Below are 11,736 nucleotides of genomic sequence, written 5' to 3' on the forward strand. Positions count from 1 at the left end.
ATCATTTTAACTATTACTGAACATAATCATTAGAAGCACATACCTAAGTCTTGAACTAGAGCAAAAAGCCAGTAAGTAAAGTACTTTCAACAATTAATTACTCATTGCATGGTAAGTATTCTTAACAAAGGGCCTTAGAATTCCACATAAGGAACAACTGGCCAAGGCCAGAGGCTGTTTACAAACACTTTGCCACTGTCCTATGTCACAGTCTTTTGAAGAAAAGAAACCTGCACTCAAAGGCATGAAATTCATAGGAATTTGAATCTCAGAAAGTTGCCATGCTTTCTCTTTGGGTTTCTCTAACTGTAAAATGGTGATACCTGCACACAAATTTCCTAACTTGACCAGGAAAGTGCTCATGCAATACAGAGGAGAACAGACTGTGATTAGTATAAAAAGGATATCAAACTTGTTACAGATTGTAAGAAAAACGCTCTGGGAAATACAAATTCTCTTCTAATAAAACCACCCAAATTTCACTGTTTCGTTTTGTTTTGTTTTGTTTTGTTTTCCAGTGTTTGACGCTGACAAGGTTTTCCTGTTTGTTACTGAGCCAGGCTTGGGCTTAATGTCATGTTCTCATTTTTTCCCCATCTTTCCTCTGGTCAATATAACACAGTGAATATTCTTATGACTCTCTTATTCCTTGTCAAGTTCTGCCTTTGAGGAATTTGCCAGAAATTTGATCCTCAATATGCTGATATTACTTTATTTCTCTATTAAGTACCATATTTACATAGTACATGATCAAAGATACTAAAAGCTAAAATACCTAACATGTGAACAGCATAAAAACATTCATGTGAACATTTCTTACATTTAAGCCAGTGGTACCTCAAATTTTTGACCTTTCAGTACTTTCTGAACTTACATTGCTTTGTTAAAATGCTTGCATTAAATGAAAAGAATTTAGGAAGAAGAGTATTAGAGAGTTATCACATAAAAGGTTTAAATATTGTCATCATTTATCAATTATATGATTTATTTATTTATCCTAACATACACCTCTAACTTCTTTCTTTTCAGTTTATATAAGCAGATGTAGATTTAAGTCCTGGAAGACAGAAACTGTGTTTTAATCCTTATGTTCCCTCTGCCTGTCAGATTATCCTAGCAGTGTGTGAAGGTTTGCTTTACCTATATTACCTCATGAAATGCCTGTAACAACACTAGGAAGATATTGTTTTCTGTATGTTGAATATAAGAAAATGGGGGAGAGAGATATTAAATAATTTGCTCCAGGTTACGAATTGCATAAGCAGCAGAACAAAGAGAAATATGATAAGTCTGATAGGAAAGAACCCACTCGTAACTACTATGTATTACTCAAGTAGTAGGTACTGAAATACCTTACATATAGTAAAATTCTATGTATGTATATATACACACACAGAGACACATATGTGTAAATATATGTTGCAAGAGGCAAATAAATAGTTCTACTCTTACCTAGTGAATGGTATATAACCTTTTTTGGAAGTAATAATCCAGAGAAATATTTTAGCTCTCTGGAGGTTGTGATTACATAGAATTGCCTTGTAGTTATACCAGCAGAATAGAGCAGAAGTCAATTTGCAATAACTTTTTAACAAGGACTAGTTTCTGACTAGGACTGTTTGGGGAAACAACAGAAACTTATAACATCTTGTTTTTGAGTAAAATCAGTCACCAAGGTACAGGAAGAATTTTTGTAAATTATGAACTATAATCCCTAATTTGCTGTAAGCCTTACTTTTCGAATGTTGGTCAATGTTTTTATAAGAGCAGTATTATCACCAGAGATGGGGAAAATTCATACATATATATATATATATATATATATATATATATATATGTGTGTGTGTATATATATATATATATATGTATATATATATACGTATACGTATATATATATATGTATACGTATATATATATATACATATATATGTGTATCTATATATATACATACACACATATATATTTTTGCTGGGACTTAATCCATTCTTCTTCAAAGAAAACTTTGCAGGGTGCAATTGTGCAGAATTAAGAATCATCAAGTACCTGGACTGAACTGGATTCACATAAATTTGAGAATAGCCTCCCTAATATAGAAAGAGGCTTGACAGAGAATATAAAGCAAAGGAATCATTCTGCCAGGTTCTCCTAGAAGACAATGACATTGCATGAGCTAGTCATGTCTACATTGCACTGCATTGTTCCTCATCAGATTATCATATTACATCACTGTGTAATTATGATGAGAAAGACTAATAGACTTAAAATGGATTGAAAAATAATAAAATGCTCTTAATGATAGAGAACAAACTGAGAGTTGATGGAGGGAGGTGGGAGAAAATGGGCTAGATGGGTGATGGGTATTAAGGAGGGCACTTGGAATGAGCACAGGGTGTTGTATATAAGTGATGAATTACTAAATTCTATTCCTGAAACCAGGAAAAATAAGTAAATGGATTGAAATTTTATTACAATCAAAATAAATAATAAAAGAAAACAAATTATGATATTTAGGCAATGCCAAATTTAGAAAAGAGTAGGTTTTAAGAGGATTAAAATCCATAGAGGAACATAATGAATGGTTATGCAGTTGTGAAAACAAAGCATTGAGGAAACAGCTTGTTGAGAGCTGTTAATTCAAAATTTGAGATGGAAAGACATGCACGTGACATAATACCTCATTATCCATAAGTTAAAAATATCTAGTGTTGAGTGACTAAGAAGATGATAATAAAACTGGAGATGTGGAGTACACATTGGCTAAAGAAAGATGAAGAAACTTGATCAAATATTACTTTACTGATGATGGAACAGAGAGCACACTCAATTCATAAAAATCAGAAGTTTTCCTAACAACACATGACTATTCTGTCTCTAACAGACAAACAAAGAGAAAGCAACTTTAATTTAAGAAATATATATAGGTCAATAAATATACTAGAATAAATGTATAGGCAAATAATTAAGATGTAATCTCTTCTTTTTAGTACATGAAAGAATGGAAACAAGTGAAAATTAAGTATTATGTAAAAATGCTGATCATAGAAGGGGATACAATTTGAAGTGGGAAAACAAAAAGCTAAAAATCTTTACTGAGTAGCTTAACATTTTGAGACTTTAATAAAGAGTAGGAGTTTCACTGACCCACAAAAAGGGAAGAAGAATATTTAACACAGAGGAAATAGCTGAGTCAAGGAAGATGTGAAATGAACATAACCTTCAGAAATGGAAAAGAAATTTGCATGATATGCTCAAGTTAATATTTATCATGAGGAAACTATGGTCAGTCACAACATGGGACTTATAAAAACAAAACACTTTAGTTAAAAAAACAATGGTAGGATTACCTAAAAGACTTTTTAGACTGAAGTTATCTAAGAAACTCTAGTTTGCATAAATTACCAGTCAAAATGGATACCAATAATGTCACAAGTGTTGAACAGAATTAGTTGATCAGAAAAGCCAAGTTTTTGGGGCACCTGGGTGGCTCAGTAGGTTAAGTGTCCCACTTTCAGCTCAGGTCATGATTTCGCAGTTGGTGAGTTCAAGCCCCCTGTCAGACTCTGTGCTGACAGCTCAGATCCTGAAGCCTGCTTCAGATTCTGTGCCTCTCTCTCTCTGCCCCTCCCCAACTCATGCTCTTTCTCTGTCTCTCAAAAATAAATAAATGTTAAAAAAAATTTTTAATAAAAAAAAAAGAAAAGCTAAGCTCTTGTCAAAGGTACGCTTGAATGCTAAAGCTTGCTCTTTTCCATGACACCTTAGAGGCAGCAGGCTGTTTTAGGATGAAGCTGAACACCTGTCTCCCAGCTACTCGCTGCCAGAATCTCCTTAAAGTGGATGATGAATGCAAAACTTGTACCGTTTCTGAGAAGGGCATACCCACAGAAGTTGCTGCTGATGTTCTGGGTAAAGAATGGAAGGGTTACTTGGTCCAAATCAGTGGTGGCAATGACAACCAAGGCTTCCCCATGAAGCAGGGTGTCTTGGCCCATGGCCATGTCTACCTGCTGCTCATTAAGGGTCATTCCTGCTACAGACCAAGAAGGACTGGGGAAAAAGAGCACAAATCTATTTGAGGTTGCATTGTGGGTGCCAGTCTCAGTGTTGTCAACTTGGTCATTGTAACAAAAGGGGAGAAGGATATTCCTGGACTCACTGATACCACTGTGCCTCATCACCTGGGACCCAAAAGAGCTAGCAGAATATGCAAACTTGCCAATCTCTCTAAAAAAGATGATGTTGGCCAGTGTGTTGTGAGAAAGTCCGTAAACCAAGATAAGAGACCTAGAACCAAAGGACCCAAGATTTAGCATCCTGTTACTTCCTGTGTCCGCCAACACACATGTTCACCTATTGCTCTGAAGAAACATTGTACTAAGAAAAATAAAGACAAGGCTGCAGAAAATCCTCAACTTTTGTCCCAGTGAATGAAGGAGGCCAAATTAAAACTCCAGGAACAGAATGCCAAGAGATGGAGGCTGTCCTCTCTGAGAGCTTCTCCTCTAGTCTGAGTCCAGTCAACAATGAGATTTTCTGAGAGTAACAAATAAAATCAGACTTCAAAAAACAAAATGCTATAGCTTGATAATGACATATTAGATAGATGATGATAGGTAGATAGATGATAGATAGATAGATAGATAGTAACATTTGCATATAATGTATGTAGAGTAAGTATTTGGAGCAATACTGACTGATGGGAGAAATGAGTTTATTTTCTCTAACACATGATTCCTAGACCTGTCTCTGGATCTCCTACATGTGAGAAAGTGACACGAGAGTGGAAGGGAATTGGGGATAGGAACAGGGAGCTGGGGATTGCATTTATCAAGCTTATTAGCAGCTTTGAATATATTTCTGCAAATCTGAAGTTACAAAATCATTCAAAAAGAAGAAATAATTTTACTCCATCTGCCAGCATCTGGCTGCTGCTATTATACATAATAACTTACTTGCAGAGAATTATAGAAATAAAGAAAATAGCCTTCGGAATTGGAGAGTCCTGAATTCAGAATCATGCCTCTCATTTGATATTTGAGAAAATTAACTGACTTATTTGGGCCTCTAATCTCTCCTCTATTCTTGGAGACAATAAAAACTGACTCATGACATACCTGGAAAACAATGTGAGGCCACCCACGTAAACAGTTTATCATATTATCAAACATGCTGTTCATTTGCTTTGAGAAGGTAAGTATAATGTTTGGAGTGAGAGACCGTCTGTTCTCCAGGTTTCCTTGGTAAGGGAATTCAGGAAAAGAAATCTGAATTTTTTCCTCATCCCTCACTCCACTTGGTGAGGGTGAGTGAAGAAACTCCACTTCTTTGCTTCTGTCTTTTCTAGATCTTCTCTCTTTTGAATTGGCCTGCCTATAGAAAAAAAATGCATTTTGGTATGATCACCCCTATGTGGGATGATTAGTAGTGACTCTTGTGTCTTATTCCTCATTTGGTTCCTGAAATTCAATGAGAAGACAATAGTGTTATGTCTCCTTAAAGCCCAAAATGAGACAGCTATTATTTTATTAACAAGCAACCATTATGCAGTACCTCTTGTGAGTTAGAATTTAGAAGTACTTTCTCCAAGTGTCTTTTAAGCAGTCCGTTTAAATTATAAATTTTGATTTAAAGGGGCATTTAATAATTATAACTTTACAAAGTTTAAAGTGGTGCCAGGACAATACTGAATCTGTACTATGTAAAAAGAAAAATCATTTCCATCAGAAATGTCATCATGGAAACAGTATTATTTGAATAGTGAAACTTAGAGATTTATAACATTAACAGATATCATGGGGTGATAATGACAAGAATATTAGTTATTTATACGACATTGTGTGACAGAGATGGTTAACTCAATTAGATCCTGGTGGTATTAAAGTCAAGGTCACATATTTAATTTCCATATGGGCCAGTATACTCCTGACTGGGAAAACTTTGCTCTCTACTCACGGACTGCACCCCTAACCCCAATCTGTTATTTCTCAATTATGTGCCATTAATTGATGCAATATCCTACTGATAGTGGGTCATCCGTGCCATCTGCATAAATGAAGGACAGCATGTCTATGAGGCAGCCAACAGAGAACAACTTGAAGCCAACAGTACCAGAAATTTCACTAATAACCTGTAGGTTTCTTCAGGGGTAAAAAAAAAAAAAAAAAAAAGCAGCTCCAAAGTTTCCAGGGGAGAATTAACTGCAAACATTATTCAAATGTGGGCTGGAATCAACTCACAGTTGTTTTCTGTAAAAATGAGGTAAATAGAAGTTCAATAGCCTACTACGCTTTTTTTTTAAACTTCTATTCAGCACATATTTATCTGATAAGATGTTCTCTCATCTAGCTTGTTTCCTAACAAAGAAGAGTTTTTTAGTTGCCATTGCTGTTTATTTACTAACTCAGAGCTCCTTTGTCTTTGTTCTAAATCCTACCGGGAATTTGTAATATATCCCAGTGTCATTCATTTATTATTAATTATTATAGTATTTATGATTAACAGACACGCTGTGACACACAGGGGGAGTAGTTGGATTATTTCTCATCCTCACTTGCTAACAAGAGAGTAAAGTCCTATATTCTGGCAAAGAACTGATCCAAAGTAATATCATAATGTAAAGTCTATAATAGATGAAGATTTTTTGAATAGACTTTGAATAGAGGCAGACAAAAACTTCTAAGACATACCTTCAATTTACTTATTTATTTATTTATTTATTTATCCATTACTTGATTCTTTTATACCATCCCCATCCAGAAATTTTCCAAATAAGCTACTTACAGAAACCTGTAAGGAAGAGATTGATGGAAATCACTGAAATACTTGGTAATTTATACTAAAATTATTTCATCTATGAGAATAAGGATTTGAGGTGCTATCTATCTGGGAAATAGAAACATCTGTCTCCTGTTGCATATCAAGTAGCAGTCACCAAATGGAACAGAATTTTGAGTTAGGGGATAGTGAGACATGAGGATACTCTAGACAAATGTTTCTTCAAAACACCTATGTTAGAGACATTGTACTAGTAACAAAAGACTTAACAGAAAGTAAAAATTCCACATAATATATATGGATATTCGTATCTATAAGAATCACATGGAGTTTGATTTTTTTTTTTTTTAGTTTTCATATTTATTTTATTTTTGAGCAACATAGAGCTTGAGTGGGGGAGGGGCAGAGAAAGAGAGGGAAACACAGAATCCGGAGCAGGCTCCAGGCTCTGAGCTGTCAGCACACAGCCGGATGTGAGGCTCGAACCCATGAACCATGAGATCATGACCTGAGCCAAAGTCGGACATTTAACCGATGAGCACCTAGGTGTCCCACATGGAGTGTGATTTTTAAATGCTATGAAACTTCCCTGAGCAGGTCCCACGAAGCAGGTTACTTCATCATCAGGCTCAACTTCTGCATCATCTGTGGAGCCTCTCCCAAGTCCAAAACAGAGAAACTTCTCACTGATGTTCTATGATTTCTGGAGTTTGTCTCCACTGCTAGACTCATGAGAATCTGTGCTTGCATTTTTATTTTACCCCTCTACTTGCCTAAGATGGAAATGCCCAAGTTGACTGTGGACCCCACATAACTGAAAACAGTACAGCCTCTCTCCAACTGGGACTCTAAATGACTACATGGAACTAAACTCGATTCACATCTTCAAATCAACTTGAACCCTTATGAGAGCTAAACTGTTATGTTGAAATAGTTACACAGTTTTTGTGTCTGTATGTTATTCTAGCCTAGACTTCCATAATTAATATACTCCATAACCATCCTGAACATATCTTATAAATAACTTTAATTTTACCAACACCACTCTTAGTATATTAATCTGTGTTCTCCAAATAAACAAACCCAGTAAGTTACATAGATTAGATAGCAGATATAAAGATAAATAGATATAGTGATAGATATAGTTTATCATAAGGAATTGGCTCATGCAGTTTTGAGAAGTATCAAGATCTGTAAGTTAGAGACCACAGAAAGCCAATACAGTTTTAGTCCAAGTCCAAAGGCAGGAGCACAGATGTTTCAGCTCAAAGACAATCATTAGGCAAAGAAAGCAAATTCTCCCTTCTGCCTTTTCTGTTCTATTCAGGTCTTCAATGGATTAGATGAAGCCCCTGAATCTGTCCCTTCCCCTGCTACACCACCCCCCCACCCCCAGCCCAACACACACACTCACACACACTGGGGAAGGCAATCTGCTTTACTCATTCTACAGGAGCAAATGTGAATCTCACTTAGAAATGCTCTCACACACTCACACAGAATATGGTTTAATTATTTAGGAAACCCATGGCCCATTCAAATTGACACAAATTAAACATCACAGAGGATATTCTTCAAAACTGAACATGATACTACTATGGAAACCTGACTAGTGAACAGTAGAGCAGGATTATCACCTTCTTTATGCTACTGTATTTCTACTAATATAACCTAAAACAATTATAATTTTTAGAAGCCACATTAACACTCCATTATGTCTTTTCAGGGTCACACACTTCAGGTGTTTGATCAGCATGTTACTCAAACTATTCTCACAGTTTTAGAAAGATAGGATTATATCAGAACATTATAGAAAGGGAGAAGATAGTTTATGCTGATTTTAATTCAAATAAGACTTAAATCAAAAGGGTAATTTTAGACATCATTTTGTATGAAAATACAGAGCAATATCCCTTTTCCTGCTGCAAGATAGTCATTTATTTTGGGCTGAAATAGAAAATATGGATGCCTACAATTAAAAAAATAACATCTAAACAAAGTATTGTCTGACTTTACATTGTGCAGGCTAAAAAATGCTGTGACCAGTGGGTCATAACCTCTGATCTAAAGGATTTCAGGCTTTGTCACTAAATTTCCTCCCCTCCAACAAACAAAAACACAAAACAGGTCATATTTTTCTTATAGAACAAATAGAGTTTGTAGCTCTATTCAATTAGTCTTTGGTTAAAGTGATAAGGCATTGATGAAAGGAATAACAGTGTCATAAATAGAACAGACCTAAGGTAAATTCCTTCAATGATCTTTGAAGTGAAAAATTCTTGTTTTGCAGGCCTCTTCAATATGGTCTTTGGATAACACTCTTACTTTTCTGCTCCTGCAGAAAAGAATAAACTTAGAATTGTCTCTGGTTTCTTAGCCCTTAGAAAGTCACAGAAATCAACATGCTAGACTACGTACCATTTCCTTTAATGACAAGGTGACTAGAGTGGTAAAAAATAGTTCAGCATACTGGTGAACATAAAATCAGATTTGACAATTCAGGAAACACAACTCATATAGCAAGAAACTGCTCATTCCTTTAGAATGAGGTGATCGTCTAGTGAACCAAGTCAATCTGTGCTCTAGGCTTACAGTCCTCCCTGATTCCTTAGGTGACATATGAAGACTGTTCAATGTGTTATAATTTAAAAACTTAATTCACTTTTGAGCATCAGAAGCGACACTAGAAATTACTGATTCTAAAATACCTAGTTATTTTGCTGTTAAATATCACAATTTACTCTTCCTTTTTTAAAATTGTAAAGCTCCCAGGGAGAGAGATTTTTCCTCATTGTGTTCACTGATGTATTCTAAAAGCCTAGAGCAATCAGTGGCATACAGCAGATGTTTTATAAACATCTATTCAATTATATGAAAGGTTGAATGAATTATTCACTTGGTCATCAAGCTCACCATCTTTCTGTTTTTAAAATGCCAAGTGCCCTTGGGGCGACTGGGTGGCTCAGTCGGTTAAGCGTCCGACTTCGGCTTAGGTCATGATCTCGCGGTCTGTTGAGTTCGAGCCCCGAGTCGGGCTCTGTGCTAACAGCTCAGAGCCTGGAGCCTGTTTCAGAGTCTGTGTCTCCCACTCTCTGACCCTCCCCCGTTCATGCTCTATCTCTCTCTGTCTCAAAAATAAATAAACATTAAAAAACATTTTTTTTTGAAAAAAAAATGCCAAGTGCCCTCTGGCTTCAGGAGCTTTGTACAAGATTTCCTTCTCCTTGCAGCTTTCTCTCTCTCTCTCTCTCTCTCTCTCTCTCTCGCTTTCTTCCTTGTGGGTCTCTTGATAGAGCCCTCCCTGACTCATAGTGTAGGTCTTACATCTGATAGCACTTTCTCATTGAGACTTCTCTGAGCACTAGAGTGAAAGCAAAGACTTTCTCCTCTGGTCTCGCTTTAATTCGCTACTCGATTTTATGGCCCTCGTAACATATGCCAGTTTAATTACACTGGAATATATGTATTGAGGGTAAAGATGACACTGTCTTCCTCACCATACTCCATTACCTGGAAAAGGTTCAGGGTCAATCAGGCGTTTGAAATATACTTGCTGGTTGCTTAAAATACCACCATATGCCTGACCCTTTGCTCACCACTGAACGTGGACTAGTGAACAGTCTGTTCTCATGAAACAGAAAAAAAAAAAAAGAGCAAAAACCATTTCCCCCAATTGTTATAAGAATTATGACAGAAATAAATATGGCAATATGATAAAGAATAAAAAAGGAATCTCTTTAGATATGTTGAACAGCAAAGGTCTCTTAAGTGGTGACACAAACACAAACCTTAAGGATGAGGTTTCTCAAACACACCTTGCTCTTCTCTCATGAGGCCAGAGATGTAGGGTAAGACTGGGTCAGTTAGGGACTTAGCGTAAGGATTTTAGATTTCATTCTAAGAGCAATAAAAACAACTAAAAATAGGCATTTGCTTTGCTTTAAGAAGATTACTGGGTCTACTGTGTAGACAAAAGATTTGAAGGGCAAAGGGGGGAAGGTGCTAGAAACTGTCCCAGGAGTGTGATAACAGACCTAGAATGACAGCAGTAGAGATGGAGAGAAGAAGCTGCATTCCACATCCATTTTATAAATAAAATGTACAGAACACAATGATTACTGCTGCGAAAATCATGGATGATTATGTTGCCATATAATTTGCATCTAAATGGGATACTTTTGAAGGAAAAATGAGGCAGTATTAACAATTATACCTGGACAAAAGGGATTATCCAAGGCAAACCAGGAGGTATGGTCACCCTCAGATAGATATATAGATATATAGATAGATATAGAGATAGATAGATAGATAGATATAGAGATAGATAGATAGATAGATATAGAGATAGATGATAGATAGATAGATAGATAGATAGATAGAAACACCATGAACACCACAGACAGAAACACCATGACAGGCTTTGGACCATCTAATAGTTCGGATATAACTTAAATTTGACCAGCATAGAACACATGGGCTACTGTTCATCATATGTTATTAGTAATCATTAGTTTGCACAAATTTATTACATTTGCCTAGTATATTCCTCATCAAGATAACACATTAAGAAGATACTATAGTTTTCTAGTTGCTAAAATTAACATTTTAAATTCCAATTGTTTAATCTCTCAATAGCTTTAAAATGAATCATGATTCCTTGATTATAAATACCTAGAAATCCTTTAAAGAAAATTGGAGATTCAAAGAATTTATTGTGCTGAGTTCCTCTTGAAAAAAATGAACTGATGGCAAACTTTATTCATACACTAATAACTATTAGAATAGAAAATATTGATGAGTTTTTGATGTAACTTGAATTTAAATGCCTAAAGAGACTCAGAAAATCCCTACATCTATTTACTCCAGATTGGATCTGAAAGTCTATTTTCATTCAATTTCTTAGCATTATTAGTAGTTGACATATAGAGCCAGGATTACTGACCTAAGTGAGCCATCAGATTT

At 35.7% G+C, this 11,736-nt stretch overlaps 1 protein-coding gene across 1 annotated transcript; it reads left to right on the plus strand.

Moving 5' to 3' along the window:
- The first annotated feature begins 3,782 nt into the window (after positions 1 to 3,782).
- LOC125908998 (40S ribosomal protein S6-like) lies at positions 3,783 to 4,192 on the plus strand. Its single transcript, XM_049611939.1, has one exon. The coding sequence runs from the start codon at positions 3,783 to 3,785 to the stop codon at positions 4,074 to 4,076; it is 294 nt and encodes a 97-aa protein (XP_049467896.1). The 3' UTR covers positions 4,077 to 4,192.
- Positions 4,193 to 11,736: the final 7,544 nt, after the last annotated feature.

This window comes from Panthera uncia (assembly GCF_023721935.1).
Source record: "Panthera uncia isolate 11264 chromosome B3 unlocalized genomic scaffold, Puncia_PCG_1.0 HiC_scaffold_1, whole genome shotgun sequence".
Taxonomy (NCBI): Eukaryota; Metazoa; Chordata; class Mammalia; order Carnivora; family Felidae; genus Panthera; species Panthera uncia.